The sequence below is a fragment of the Podarcis liolepis genome (assembly GCF_965112155.1).
Source record: "Podarcis liolepis genome assembly, chromosome: 11".
NCBI classification, from domain to species: Eukaryota; Metazoa; Chordata; class Lepidosauria; order Squamata; family Lacertidae; genus Podarcis; species Podarcis liolepis.
This window is the reverse complement of record NC_139565.1, coordinates 55,297,427-55,313,733: the sequence shown is the minus strand read 5'-3', so window position 1 is coordinate 55,313,733 and position 16,307 is coordinate 55,297,427. Positions and strand designations below refer to the sequence as shown.

The 16,307-nt window shown below is 40.5% G+C and overlaps 1 protein-coding gene across 9 annotated transcripts in view; it reads right to left on the bottom strand.

Moving 5' to 3' along the window:
* The window catches only part of DYM (dymeclin), a 161,324-nt gene that overhangs the window by 19,688 nt on the left and 125,329 nt on the right, over positions 1-16,307 (bottom strand). For 8 of the 9 annotated variants that reach the window (XM_083465904.1, XM_083465906.1, XM_083465900.1 and 5 more), the window contains one exon: positions 13,933-14,046. In XM_083465904.1, coding sequence (XP_083322030.1) covers positions 13,933-14,046 — 114 coding nt within the window. Of the gene's footprint in view, positions 1-8,888; positions 11,291-13,932; positions 14,047-16,307 lie in introns of those variants that run through there. The other variant, XM_083465908.1, reaches the window with a different exon arrangement.

The window sequence follows — 16,307 nt, the reverse complement described above, 5'->3', positions numbered from 1 at the left end:
ATCAAAAGTACTTGCTTAATAAAACCCAGGGCTGGAGAACCAAGTTTTTCTAAATTGCAATAGGCTGAACTAATTTTTATAATGTGTAGAACCTAAATCCATTTGCTCAAAATTGTTGCATGTTCCCCTGTGTTCCGAAAAAGTCAGATAACGACCCTCTTGTCATTATGCAAGATCGAAAAAAGGGTTTAGTGACACTTAAAATCACCCCCCTCCTAAAAAATTGCTCGACCAATCAATGCAAGATAATGTAGAATTATTTAATACTCTGTAGAACGGCTGGAAGTTGTGATATTGGGGGTATGCTATCATCCCCCTAATCAAAATTCTCAGAGAGATCTTGAGAAGAATGAATTCAAGTAAGCCTCTAAAAGAGGAAATGTAGTATTGTAATGGTGACTTCAACTATTAGCATATAGACTGGCTATATGTGTTTTCCAGACATGACGAAGAGGTGAAAAATTCTAGACACCCTGAATGACTGTGTCCTAGGGCAGCTGATCTTGGAACCAACCAGAGGGGCAAGGATGCTGGACTTAATTTTGAGTGGCATCTAGAACCTGGTGCAAGATGTTAAGTGAGAGCAGACACCATAGTGCTATTAAGCTAAACATACATGGATGAATCCAAATTAAAATTGAATGCGTGTTTTGTTCTTACACCTGAAAAGTTTTACTTCCAGTGCGTAGAAGAGCCTGCCATGCTTCTGTAGGAGTCGTTGCTCTGGGCTTGCCTCCTGGTTGGAAAAAGGAAGGGTGAGAGCAAAAACACAGATGCAATAGGCAGTCTCTTCTGATGGAGGACTGTTCCACTGTATTTCTGCATTTGGAGTGACTATGTGGTTTAATCACCTCACAGCAGAGTAAAAGTCATTCACCCACAGCAGAAATACCATGGGCAACCTTGATGCTTTGGGCTCACCAAATCCCTCAAGTGTGTTCAGAAGTAATTCATTGTAATATGAGGATCCATAACAACAACAATAGAAGAAGAAGAAGAACATGGCCCCATGCAGGAATTATAGGGTAATTTGGGTACAAAACAATGAATTTACTGGCTGACTTGGTATCTGAGCCAGAGCTGCCAGATACATAATGATGATCTTTAAAAATGGAGCTATTTACATGAAGCCTCACAAGGGTGTTGTGTAAATAAGGGCAGTTAAAAGCAAAATGAACCCCAAGATTTACAGAAATTTTATAATAATAAAATCCAATTCTAACAGAAAGCAAGCTAAACAGAAACCACTTTCGGCTTGACAAAACTGAGGTATAAAGGTGGGGTTGGAAGAAGGCGGTGTGACCTTTTTGTGCTTTGGATGAAAGCTTCTCATCTCCAGGAATTCTGCTATTAATTTTTTCCTTCAAATAAAGGGAAGAAGCTATACTAACAAGGCTTGTAATTTTGTTTTTAACAGCTGTGGCGGCTTTGAAAACATGATTTTATAGAATTCTTGACAATGTCAGTGATTAACTGTTACTCAGGAAGACCGAATCACTTATTTAGCCTTTATTTTAAATGGCTTCATCCCTGTAGGGTCTAGACAATGAGCAAGGCCACTAGTTTGGCACCAGACAAGGACTGGTCTTGTGAGACTCTGTAAATCTCAGAAACTGCAAACTAGACAGCCAAATATCTCCAGCAGGTCACAGGGTAGCTGATTGCAGAAGCAAATGTTAGGAAGATGGGCTGAAGTATACAGACAGAGGATGAGATTCTTAAACTATCCACTGAGTCATCCCTAATAAACAAGAGAAAACAACTACAACATGGCTATAAAGTATATTGATTTTTGGATCATATCACATACTAGATGAAAACTAATTAAGGGTGTTTTTTCGCAAAATTTGGGGAATTCATGTGAGCTGGCATTATGAAAATGATAAGATACAAGCTAAAATTTGAACCCCTAATACTACTATTAGTTACATTAAGGAAGAAGCTAGAAGTTGTTCCTGTAAGTAGTTGGCAAAACACACAAAATTGACAAAAAAAGTTATTTAAAAAAAACAGATGGGGAGATAATGCAATAAATTAGGATTCAGCATGGAAATAGGGAGAAGTCAAATAAAGACAAAACTCCAGCTCTCTCCAGGTGTTACTCATATGAAAAAGATCCACATCACATGGCAATGGGCCCACCCATTTCGCCCTGCCCTCAAAGTTGCCCCTGCAGCCACCATCTTGTGGCAAATGTTCTTAAGTGGACAAGTACTCTATGCATGGAGGCTCCTCAGACATTTAGGGGTCTAAACTGCACATTTGTAAGTGTATGCTTCAAAGATCTTAGGTATATATACAGGTCATGCAGCACCTATTCCAACAGTCTCATGTCCATGCTGTGCTTTAAGACAATAAAAGATGCACATCTTTTAATCCAGGCATTTGGAAATATAACTCTCATGAGCAAATGCTGCCACATTATAAATGGTGCAGGCCTGCATAAAATCAGGCTGGCTGCAAATTTATACATGTGTGTGCTCCTGAAGAATACCACTCTCTTTATGTATTTAGTACTACGAAACAGTTCCCAAACAGAAAATATTGTGTATGGAATTGGACATTAATGCATAGAATTCATTACAAATAGGTTTATACTCTTTATACTCTTCACCTAGACCTTGGCTGTCTGATACCCGATGCCCGTTTAAATTTGTTGATCCCCCCCCTTATGTATTTTTTTAACTGCAATTTTATGTTGTGAACCTCCTTGAGATCTATGGGTGAATGGCAGTCTGCAAATGTAACAAATAATAATCACCATCACCTCAGCTAATACTATTTTTATAAAAGCAGTGATTTTTAGAAAATTCGAGACTCATGTTTGCAAATCTTTTTTAAAATGAATTTCATAATTAATTATATCCATTTTTACATGGATATCCTAGTGGTCATGACCAGGTCTACGCCTGCTTTAGGTTAGCAGTGCTGCAGAATCAGGGGCGTCCAGACTGTTTACTGGATCCCTTGTAAAACAGCATTATAAAATTCAGCGTAACTGAGAATATCTGTAGGCTGAAAAGCAACCACGGATCTCTTTTCCCCCCACTCTCCAAATGATGAAAATGACAATGGTTACTGAATGTACATCTCCCAACAACCTGTGTCCCTGTTAGAGAGACAAATGCCTCTTTGAGAGACCAGGTGTCCCTGGGCATCACCTAGTAGCAGACATTCCAGCAGGCTACCTGAAGGATTTCCCTCTCACCTGGTCATTACAAGAACTGCAACTGTAAGAACCTGTATGCGAGCTTGTTTTTTTTTTTTATTCCTCCCTCCACATCCTTTTGTATCTGTGTGTCATGACTTTTAAATTGTCAAGCTGAGGGCAGGGATTGTCCTACCACTGATTTTTGTAAGCCCCTTAAAGCTTCTTTGGCTGAAGGTAAAAATTATTAAATCAAGCACACAGCTACAACAAATTGTCTCGCCTCACCCCACAAACATATAAACAAGATTACCTGCTTTAAAATAGTGTGCAGTCATCCTCCCCCTGGCCCCCCAAAACCCTCTTCATTTGTGTGCATAATCTGATCTACAGCGACAAAATTTTGTTTAGACTGTTAAACAGACTGTATTAGCAGGTGAAAGATTTTCAGCTTTGAAGAAGAAATATGTAAGAAAGAAAGGATTCCCAGTTTCAGGGATGAAACTGTTGGGGACATGGAATTATCAATTGGTTTATATCATGAGAATATAGATATTCAAACAAATGTCCTGAATCTTTACAATCTAAACAGAACAGGTTTTCTTTTCAGACGATGTCAGAAAGAAACTTAGAGCAAGACTAAGCCAGCTAATGTACTCTTGCAGTTTCTGAAGCTAGCAATAAACCAGATTTCGTCAGTGAGGTTTGGCAATAGGAGGAATCCTGTAACCAATTTCATTTCCTGATAAATGAATGGTCCACTGGGGAAAGTCAGCCAGAGAGTTTTGGAACTGCTGAGGGCTCAGACATTGCTGAAGGACTCCTTGAAGGAGCCAGACTGTCTATTGCTTATCACTGCTGAGCCAAAGAGTACCATGCAAAACACTGCAACTGCCAGACTCCATTTAGAGCTCTTATTGAAGGACAATGCAATAGCACTTCACACACGTGTGGCAGCTCTTTAAGAATACAAAGAGGATGTAACACACTTCCTATAGTGTTGTTCTAAGTCAATGCACTGGAAATGCATGACTGTATAAAACAACACTCTTAGTTGGCTTTATTGCTCATTATTCATTTAAAAAAATAAGCCCCGTATTTTGGGAGCAGGTTCTGAGATGGTACATTTGGATATATGTTTTGCTAGAGAAAAGATGTCCAAAGTCATCGATTTTGAAGCAACAGATAACTGGATTGCTTGGTAGGTTGCTACTTTAATTCCAAAAGCCACAAATATTTTCAAACAACAAAACCTCACCTTCAAAAATAATAATTGATATATCAGTTTCTGTATGTATGTGTATGACCCTGATGACCCCTGAAAAGGAGAATATATAAAGTAAAAACAATAAACATCCTATAAAATTCAGGCCCTTCATAACACAAGTACATTTGGGCTTCGTAGGCTAGATTACTAGTTGAATCTGCAGTCAATTAGCTGCACCCTCAAGTTAGAAAAATTCCCAAATTCCCAAGTATAAACTGTTCTACTTATAAAAAGGCACAGCCAATAAAACTGTGTGCACAATTCATATAGAACACATTTTTTTCCAGGATCTTTGGTTATTCCTCCAGCCATGTAACAAATATAATTAAAGGTAAAGGTACCCCTGCCCGTACGGGCCAGTCGTGTCCGACTCTAGGGTTGTGCGCCCATCTCACTTAAGAGGCCGAGGGCCAGCGCTGTCCAGAGACACTTCCAGGTCACGTGGCCAGCGTGACGAAGCTGCTCTGGCGAGCCAGCACCAGCGCAGCACACGGAAACGCCGTTTACCTTCCCGCTATAAAGCGGTACCTATTTATCTACTTGCACTTAGGGGTGCTTTCGAACTGCTAGGTAGGCAGGAGCTGGGACTGAAAGACGGGAGCTCACCCCGCCACGGGGATTCGAACCGCCGACCATGCGATCGGCAATTCTTAGGCACTGAGGTTTTACCCACAGCGCCACCCGCGTCCCAACAAATATAATTAGGGTGTAACTATTTAGGAGTAAGATCAACAGAATACTGCTGGCTTCCACCACTTGGTTTAACTGGTGTGTCAGTTTACATGCAAATTCATGGCTCATTTCTGATGTACTTAGTCCATAGTGCTGAACTGATATATGAGAATTGCCATGGCAGTTCCAGATCTACAGGATTTTGTCAACAGCAAGTAGCCAAGACAGATGTCCTAGAAATTTTATAAGCAGGTTATGACGGTGTTATCAATCACTTGTTGTAAAAGCCTGGAATTTGGTAGTCGAGGTATGGGATCTCTGAACATGCATGTTCCCCTTTTAGCTATCATGGCTAGCAGCCACAGAGAGCCCTACCCACCTTGTATTCAACCGCAACTCTTAAAACGCATTGCTGCTACCTGCCACCACAATTAATTGCGTACTATGTTGATGGCACATTATGCGAAGAAGTCCTTATTTATCTTAAACTGCTGCTTATCAGTTTCTTTCAATGTTTTTTTCCACTTCCCTCCCATATTTTTTCCTGCATTCTGAACTACAAAAACAACAAAGAACCCCATGGCACTTTATAAACACATATATTGCAGCTTAAGCTCTTGTAAGCCAAATACTCATTAGACGTGACAAAACTAAGCCCAAAACCTCATCTTTAAGGTGCTTTGGCTGCAAAGAATTGACATGGTTACCCCTCTCAAAACTACTTCGCAACCATCTTTTCTCTCTCTTCTAAGGTAAAACAGATCCAACTATTTAAGTCTTTCTTTTTAAGAAAGATGGTCTTGCTTCAAGATCAAACTCCTGTACCCTGAAAACAATTAGTGGTAGCTCATAACCTTTAAGAGCTGCAGTTCTTTGAAATGCTAAGCAATGACGCCTCACATTCTTGGACACTGGACAGGAACAGGGTTGAAGATCTATTTACTCTTGGTCTACAAAGAAAATGTTTTATGGAGGGGGCTCCTTGCCTTGCAAGTTGGAAAGCCAGATAATTGTATTCCATTGGAGAACTCTGTGGCATGCTTACAGTAAAAACCGGATATTATCTCAAGGAGTTTCAGTGGCAGAAATTCAAGTGCGTCTTGCTAATGCACATTTTCCTGTGTTGCAACCGTGAAGTGATGTTTGCACTCCTTTTCAGTGGGAGAGCCAGAAAAGCATTAGGGCATTTTATAGCTTTAATGCCAAAATGGCACGCAGAATAAAATTGCTCCTTCTTTCTTGCATAGGTCAGCAATGCTAGTAAGTTGTCTTAATTCTTCTCCTACCGAGATGTTCTCCCCCCCCCCCGACATCGCCTTACCATAAGACAAATCCCACAGTGGGCCCTTCAACCAAATGGAGGTAGAAATGCTGTTTTAAACTCTGGAACTAACTGACAGCTACAGTATAAAAGCAAACCTCAGGTGCTTGAGTTCTCATGTTTAGCCATATTTGAAAAATGAATTTCCTACAGCCCTTCTACAGATTCTACCCCTTCCTTGAGGTCTACATTAATATATGTTGATTTTCAGACTCAGACGATACCTGGGGTGAGGTGGAGTGCATGTCCTCCTTTTCAAATTTTGAGAGTAATATATAAATAAGGTTGCAGTTACAACATGAATGAGCTCTCTTTGGGAGAGTCACACAGAGGTTGTGGATGTCATGATAAACACCACTGCTGTAACATCAAGCAATCCTTTGACCAATATTGTATTTTAACGTAACCAATACCTTATGTGGAAAAAGGACTTATCTTCATAAGAACAAAATAAACCAATCCTTGGAATGAGAAACAATTAAATAATTTCTTTCAGAGGTTTACTGGAGAAGGTATTTTACTGGGTGTGTTGGTGGCATTTAAAAATTTCAAGAAATGAAAACACAAAAGCTATTATTTTAGTCTATGAACGTTCTATAACAACTAGCCAATGTATGGTTACTTTAGATTATTTGTTTTTTTAAAAAAAGTTCAGATTTCAGCATTGTGGATTGCTGCATGGAAATAATGTTTAATAATGTGTTCTCTTAACCAACAACTTCATATCAACATATGAAGCTACTTTGTACAGGGTGAGGCCCCAGTCCATCTACTGCAATATTGTCTACTCCAGGACTGGGGAGCCATTGTTCTTCTGAGGGAAAGTGCATGGAGGACAGTGGGTGACGCCAAAGTCCTGAATGGATGGGGCCAAAGTATGCACACACTATTGTGTCTCCATTCCTCCCACCCTCTCACAAGTTTTTCTCCATACTGCACTGAGAAAGGGACTCCTCTTTCTCGCCTTGCAGCTTGGGAAGACAGCTGGTGGGGCTGGCTCAGTGGAGTGCTCAGGTCTTGCTTCACCAGCTTAAGTCCCTTCACTTCTTCAGCAGCAGCATGGAAGGGGACTGGGATGGCAAACCATTGGCCACTGGGTAGGCAGAGCAGAACCCCTGACTGGCTTCTGTACTGGCTGCTGAGGAAGTGGCTGATCTCAGCTTGGCTACATGAGATTTAAGCATGAAAGTTATGGTGCTGATGATTGCTTTGTGGTGGACAGAACAGTTTCCAGGGTGGTAAAGGTGAACTTCTCAATAGGAATTCAAATTCATTCTCAACAGCAATGGCTCTTAAGGAATCTTCCTCTCAGAATGTTTGTTTGAAGAATTCCAGAGGTAAAGATTCAGAGTTAGATTTTAGGGGCAAATGCCCACCAAATAGTCCCTTGGATGCCACTTTTGTTGCAATTCAAACTGAGGTGTCCAATGCAGTGCTTTTCTATGCTCTGTTGGACCATTTTCGGTTTATGTGCACAGGACTCCAGCACTAATAATAATAATAATAAAATTTTATTTATACCCCGCTCTTCCTGGTTCAGGAAACCGGGCTCAGGGCGGCTAACAACAAATTTAAAACACTTAATTGATGCTACAAAAAAAAAGCATAAAAAACGCTATAAAGCATAAAAGGTAAAGGTACCCCTGCCCGTACGGGCCAGTCGTGTCCGACTCTAGGGTTGTGCGCCCATCTCACTTAAGAGGCCGGGGGCCAGCGCTGTCCGGAGACACTTCCGGGTCACGTGGCCAGCATGACGAAGCTGCTCTGGCGAGCCAGCACCAGCGCAGCACACAGAAACGCCATTTACCTTCCCACTATAAAGCGGTACCTATTTATCTACTTGCACTTGGTTGTGCTTTCGAACTGCTAGGTGGGCAGGAGCTGGGACCGAAAGACAGGAGCTCACCCCACCGCGGGGATTCAAACCGCCGACCATGCGATCGGCAAGCCCTAGGCACTGAGGTTTTACCCACAGCGCCACCCGCGTCCCTATAAAGCATAAATAACAATAAAATAAAAAATCAATTTATGATGCAATTGGTGCCTTGCTTCTCTTGTCACCTGTCCATTTTATTTACTTCATAGAACTTACATACTGCATGATTTTAAGAAAACAACAACCCCAAAGCAGCTTGAGAGAGGCAAGCATCACCCACTGAGAAGCCATAGCTCCTAATAAAATATCTGTGTCCCAATGAACTAATTTTCCTGATGGCATCAATTTGACTTGCTTTCTGAGAAAATTCTCTCTTGGAGCTGGCATGATTCCTGTATATTGGGATCATGAATTTGTTAGTTGTCACTATAATGCTGCTTCCATTTGCTATTCATCTCTTTAGCACATCAAAGAAATGGTTTCTTATAAAATACAGGTACACTTTGAAGCCACCAAGCAGGGAAACCAGGCTGTGCATATGTACACATACACACACACACACACAAACACACACACACACACAAACACAGAGAGAGATCAGCATTTTGGATTGTTGGAGACAAAAAGAATCTGCAAAGGAATGGGCTAGAAAAGCCCCATCCCCCCCCAGCCCTGGCTTTTGGCCCTATTTTTACAGAGCAGGCTTTAGTGCTCTGTTAAGCAGAACAAGTTTCAATAAATACTACATACTTCATGCCATGCTGGCAAGGGGCAACATAAGAACATATTGGAAAGCATGTTAGAGACATGAAAGAGAAAAGGAAGGTGTAAAAAACTAGGCAACACACTGCGAAATAAAACTGGGAAATTCAACAGAGGAAAACCATTTGTAAAATAAATGTTTTCTCTTCAAATGGCTTACCAGCGGGAAGTTTCCTTCAAAAGCATTTAAATGTGATCTCTTAAATGTTGCTCATTCTATGAACTCAAATGTCAGCTTCCAGTTAATAACGTCTGGCATTCAGAACAGGTTTTCCCACTTAAAAAAAAAAGTGCAGCTATCTTCTGGCTAACTTCCCTGAAAACCCTGAGATAACTTCCAGACTCCAGACACAGTCTCACTCCTCTCAGGCTCTTAATCCTCAAACTACAGATAATTTCACCCAAAGGGAGGGAGAGAGGGAAAAAAAAGACTGTGAACTTGGGGCTGGGGGTGGGGTAGACACTGAAGTCAATTTTCAGTTATCACTCTGATCTTTAAATTACTCTTAATAATAATCTTCTGCAATAAAACAAGGAGCCTGTAATGTGGGCTGCCTGTCTGCAAAGGAGACAGCTCTATCTCTGAAAGCTGCGGCTTCCACCTCAAGACCCAGGCGCATTAGCTTCATTTATCTCCTTCCACAGGGTGAGGGAGAAATCCAAGACCTGGTTATTTCAACACCTGCTACTTTATCTCCCACAGCTTCTGCTGGAATCTTCTAAGAAGGCTAATTACCCAGTTTGGACTTTCCCTACCCTGCATAGCGCATGGCCAGGAGCAGACACTTTAAAGCAACAGCTAATTATAATCACGTTTATCTTGAGCAGCAGTCAGGTGAAGATGCTAAGGGAGTTTCCAATTCTCAAACACTTGACTGTCAAACACGTCCTCCACCCTCTTCCTCCCAAATGTGTGCCATGATGCGTCTCTACGCAGGGTTCACTTTGACACCAGATTCCTTCGACAGAACGCCACAACGGTTTGACTGGATCCAAACCAAGAGCTGACCTACTAGCCTAGCACTAAACCTACTAGCCTGGCATCTAATCTTCCTCAATGTAGCCTGGGGCCTGCCTACTCCACAAAGTGTGTGACAAACACACATCACATGTGCTCATTGGGAAAGCAAACAAACATCTGACAAATGTATTTAGTTACATCTGCAGTATAAATGCTCTCTTCTCAATTATCCAAACAGCAGCAAATCCTCGTTATCTTAATTCACAGTGAGTTTCCGTGTGGGAGGATAGTCTGTTTTTATGAACTGCCAATTGTTGAAGGATTCTGTTCATTCTGATGCAACGTTTTGTGGTCCTTGGTGAGATTCTGCAGAACATACACATAGAGATATTGGGGATCAGCTCTCTATCTAACTTTTTAGGAATAGGCCAGTGAGTACAATTCTAGATTCATGTTGGGATATAATGATGGCTCCATCTCCAAAAATGTCAAGTGAAAAATCGAATTAACATTCTAGGAGGCCTTCTGTTCTTATAACTGGGTTTCTAACACAGTTCTGCCTTTAGATCTGAGGGTTTTATTTTGTTATTTTCATTCTGTAAAATGACCCACATAGTTTCTGAAGGACTTTTTATTCAAATCTGAGAAGGGAAAAAACTTCTTCTTTTCAGGGGTGACAGGAAGTAAAGCAGTATTGGGGAACCTCAGGCCCACAGGTCTACTGAGACCTACCAGGCCTTTCCATTTGTCCCATGTGTAGTTTTCACTAAGCCACATCCACCTGCACATAATCTGATATCAGGTGCAGGGCCATATTATATATGAAGAAAGGTACAGTTTGGTGCCTTTTGAGTTTAGAACCCTTTTCCTGAGTTGTACCAAACCAAGTTTTGTGCAGAATAGACCCACTGAAACTGATGGAGCTAAGTTAGTCATGTCCATTAAGCTCAAGTGGTATTCAATGAAGTTTTACTCAAGAGCAGACCCAGGAAAAATAAGAAGCATGGCTATGTTAGATAAATGCATTGCAGTGGGCCTGCTCTGAGTAAAGCTCAGTTGAACAACATACAAAGGCTCTATGCTGAGTAGGACAATCATGGGATACAACACTCTGTCACCAAATTTAAGACACACCCAATTACAGCTGGAGTTAGAAGTGCATTTAGAGTGTGCCCTTGAGTCTTCACTTCTTGGCGTTACTCAAATTCAAGCCCAGCTGCAAGGCGACAAAGGAAGAATCTGGGAGTATACCCTAAAATATGCTCCTAAAGGTAAAGGGACCCCTGACCATTAGGTCCAGTCGTGACCGACTCTGGGGTTGCAGCGCTCATCTCGCTTTATTGGCCGAGGGAGCCGGCATACAGCTTCCGGGTCATGTGACCAGCATGACTAAGCCGCTTCTGGCGAACCAGAGCAGTGCACGGAAACGCCATTTACCTTCCCGCCGGTGCGGTACCTATTTATCTACTTGCACTTTGAGGTGCTTTCGAATTGCTAGGTTGGCAGGAGCAGGGACTGAGCAACGGGAGCTCACCCCGTCACGGGGATTCAAACCGCCGACCTTCTGATTGGCAAGTCCTAGGCTCTGTGGTTTAACCCACAGCACCACCCGCGTCCCAAAATATGCTCCTAATACTTCCTTTAATGTTGAATAACCTGGTAGCAGGTGAATAACTGGTGAGTCTCGGTGCTGCCAAAATGGACAGTGGGGGAGTATTACATTTTAAATCTAAGTACCCACCTCTGAAGTAAAAAGTAGCAAGCTCCAAAAGTTCTTGCGTACCTTTCTTCTGAAAGTGTGGTATAAAGGTTCCCTATCCCAAAAACCTAAAGTAAAGAGTTCTTGCTACAAAGTGCTGCAACCTTAAAGGACTAGATAGCTTACATACCGGAAAGCAGAAGGAAATTGGAGACAGTGTAGAAGTGATGGGGCCACAAATTTTAACTAGAACTATGGGATCAGAGGTGGGCCATGAGATTATTTTATTTAATAATTTTTTTATACCACTTGGTTGTAATAAACCTCTAAGTGGTTTACAAGAATTATTGAGCAATTAAGAAACACCCCTTATTTACCTGGGAAGCCAGTTCACAGTCTTAAGGCCACTGAACATCCACACACTGGTCCAATGGATGAGTAGAATGCATTTGTGCAAAATCCAATTTACAATGTCTCAAACAATGTGACAGATCTCCTAGAGAAAACTGACCACAGAATCTGGATCAACCATATTGACATGGATACACCTTGTTGAAAAATGCCAGAGGCACAGAAGGAAGGCACGTTCTCATTTCCTCACCAAGTGTAGGGGAAAGAGTGAACTATTTGGTCCGGGCTGCTATTTTACATTCCAGTGTGTTTTTAATTTATTTGAGTTCGTTTCCATGCCTCTGAGCTTCAAAACAGGGAAGGGCAAAATGTATATAAATACAACCCACAAATTGCTGAAGAGGGCAGAGACCATCCTGCTGCCTCTTAGTGCAGACCCAGGTCATTGAGCCCGTGCTTCCACAAGAGCTGTCCACCATGAACCACCATTGGCAGGACTGGCAGCAACAGCAGCAGATATGTCCTATGCTTATAATATTTTATTCTCTTGCTAATTATGCTGTTTTAATTGTGCATTTAAAAAATGACTTCCTTTAGTAATGTTTTCTTTTGAAAGGTTTAAGATAAAACTTTTTTTTGTTAACTTTGATGCATCAAATGTGCATTCTGTAGTTTACCTCCTTTGTAACATTTTACTTTGAAATATTTAAAATAATATTTTAGTTTCCTGTTACTTTGTTGGCCTAAATGTATACTTTAATGTTTGACTTTCTTTAGTAATTTTTATTCTGGATTGTTCTATTTGACGTTTTAATGTGTTGTAAACTGCTTTGATGTATTTTTTCTTAATTATATAAAGTGGCATAGGAATGAAATGAATAAAAAAATAAAATAAAAAGCTATATACAGTGGTACCCTGGTTTTAGAACAGCTAAGTTTATTAACAACTTGGAAATAGAAAGCTGCAAACCCAGTCGTGGGTGTTCCAGTTTGTGAACTTTGCCTTTGAAGCAGAACATGTTCCGCTTCCTGTTAAGTGTGTTCCGTTTGTAAATTGAGTCCCCCACTGCTAATCAGAGGCTTTCTGTTGAGTCTGTCAGCTGTTGAGTCCCAAGCACCCACACAACACAGAGGTGATTTTTGGAGCTTTTGTTTTTGCTTTTTTTGCGTTTTTTGTTTGTGTGGCTTTTTCGCTTTTTTGACTGTGACTTGTTCTTTGTTTTATGGGACTGACTGGTGACTGTGGCTTGTGACTTTGTTTTTGTGACTGTGTGGAACCCAATTCAGCTACTGATTGATTTATTGATTGATTGTGTGACTGCAGAAATGGATAAAAGCCCCCCATCCAAACAATGACTATCATCAGTGCACGTAAGAAATATATATTTTTTAAAATTTTATCATCTACAATACTGCCTTATTTATTCTACAGTATAGTACACTGATTATTGCTTTCATTTTATGGACCAATGGTCTTGTTAGATAATAAAATTCATGTTAAATTGCTTTTTTAGGGGTTGTTTTTAAAAGTCTGGAACAGATTAATCGCTCCGGAAAGAATTAAGTTTGGGAACCAAGGTACTACTGTAGTCACAAGACATCTCTAGTAGCAACATGTGCATATAATTCATTAGGGTTCTTGAAGAAGCATACAGTCACAGAAATGATAATTTCTACACCAATGTTATATAGCCATTCATTCTTTTTCACAGCATGCTTGCGCATTCCGTTATAGATTAATAATCCATACAAACACCGGAACTCAAATATAGTAGAACTCTACAGCAGGCAATGCTGTAACCTAAAGAAAGAAAATTATCCTCAAAGTGCTGCTTTGTGGCATGCTACACATTGACTGGTTTTGTTAGCACTCACCCTGAGCCTGTCTTTGGGCAGAGCGACAGCTCCTTGCTTGATGATTTCCAGAACTCTCTCTACAGACAGCTCAGCCCCAGCCTGCTCAATTCTGGAGCTAAAGAAGCTGATCACCTGGAATGGAACAGGGAAATATATATTATATATACACACACACATACACTTCTGTCTGTAAATAAGTGGAAGCACAGGTTAATTAAACAATGTCAGGGTATCTGCCAACTAGATTTCCCCCCCCCCCAATTTTTTTTATTGGTTTTTACAATATTATCCACAAGATTTTTTTTTTTTAAGGATATAAAAACCTACCCAGCTGATTTATGACAGTGAGTCATTTCTTAATTGAGATTCTTCAACTATCAGGTATAAATGCTAGATTAGAAACAGTATTTAGCATTTGTATTCCAGGTAATTTAAGCACTATTATTTCCACATCTTCAACTTGTTCCTATACACTATGACCATGATCCAAGAATGTACATATGCATACTTCAGCAATACTGCATAGCAGCTAAAAGACCGCAAAGTTCAGCGAATTTTCAGCTTCTGCTCCTATCTGCCACATGGCTTTTTTTGACTACTGAAGCAGGAACAAAGTTTCCTAAGAAAACAGGAAATCGCAGGAGTAATGATTGCTTTGGGTTTTTATTTACTCTTCATGATAATTCTCAGAACCATGAAGACTACATTGGCTAGTTTATCTTACACACCAAGGCCTATACGATAATGTTTTGCAATATCACATAAAGGAAGGTAGATCTAGAAATGCCGCTGACACATCTCTAAACATGCAATCTTGAGAAGTTAGGTAGACCTATCTTAAGAAGAGAAACAATGCCCATGTCATTGAAGGCAGTTAACATTCCTTTGATAATCGTAGCCAAGGACTAGGAAATGGTTTACTGCATGGCAATCATGTTCTTGGGATGCTTTTGCAATGCAGAGCTAGGCACCCAACTGAAGCTGTTAAGCCTAATTAGGCCCTTAACAACCTATTAGTAAAACAAAAGAGAGCTGATGGTTTGATTACTCCAGGATTCAAATGAGACATACTGTTGCTGCAGGCAAGTACAGGGATTCTCTTTTGGAGTAGGGAGACCTGCCAGGCTCGCAAAGAAGACTTTTCAGAATATGCTTAAAGTAGAAAGTGAACAAAATTCAACAGAAAAGCATCCCTTCCTGTAAAGAAATAACTGCTCTGCTGATCCTAATTACCGTCGACTGCAAATCCTAAGCAAATATCGTGTAAAGGTTTTAATTACCACAAACCTTAACCTTAGCAGATCTACCCTTCTGGTAGACCTGTGAGCCAGTACTTCTGTTCTGAGCATCCTCAGAGCTGTTTCCTTGAAGGCCACACCTCCAACAAATTCAAAGCACATAGGTGGATGAGGCCACCTAGTTTCTTTTCACCATCTCCATTCTCTTTCTTCCCCCTACCTCTCTCCTTCCCATTAGAGTGCTTAAAGCATTTCACATACATTATCATAGTAATCCAACAACACATTAGCAAGGTATGTCAGTTTATCCTCATGCTGTGGTGAGAGGGAGGCTGAGTCAGAGATCAGCTTGTCTAAAACCACCTACTGAGTTTATGGCAAATGTAAGATTTTAATAGTGGACTTTTCATTCATCAGTGCTATACAAGCTCTCACTATTATCATCTTTTTGGTGGCAGGTAAAAGTGATGTTTATTAGTGCACTACCAAAGTTTCCTGTGGCTGTTTTGGGGTTGTTTTGTTCTGTTTTTAATGGTAGAATGTAGCTGCGTTTAAGTTTTAAATGTCTTGGAAGTTTCTTAGAATAATAAATAAAAATAACAATACAAGCCCATGAAAAAGAAGGTAGAGGGTAGATCCACATACACAGATTTTGGAGTGTTCAATGGTAATGTATTGGTCTTGAGAAAGCTACTCTCTAATGGTATCGGCTGCTCAGGAATTGCAAGTAACTCCTTATTTTAATGCAATAAGTCTTATTAAGTCCCCATAAATTAACAAATCTGTGTTCACAGTAAGTTAACATCTTGCCTACAAAGACATCCTTAAGAGCCAACAGCTAGCAACTTCAACAAACAGCTGTAGTCATTCTTAACTTGTTTGATTCCCCCCCCCCCACTTTTTCAAATGCTTTTCAAGTTCCTTATAAGAATTACCCATCTTGCAGGAAGATCCTCAATACAACAAAAATAATAAGTAACCAATTTTGTGTAACATTTAGGATATCAGTACACCATTAACAATTACCAGTAAGAAAGTGTATATCACATCCCTCAAAATGGGAATCCATTTACTTCTGGAACAGGCTTGAGCAGTAAATGAAAACAGAAATCATTCTATTCCTGGTTGCTAAGTGAACCATATGTTTTCTATCTG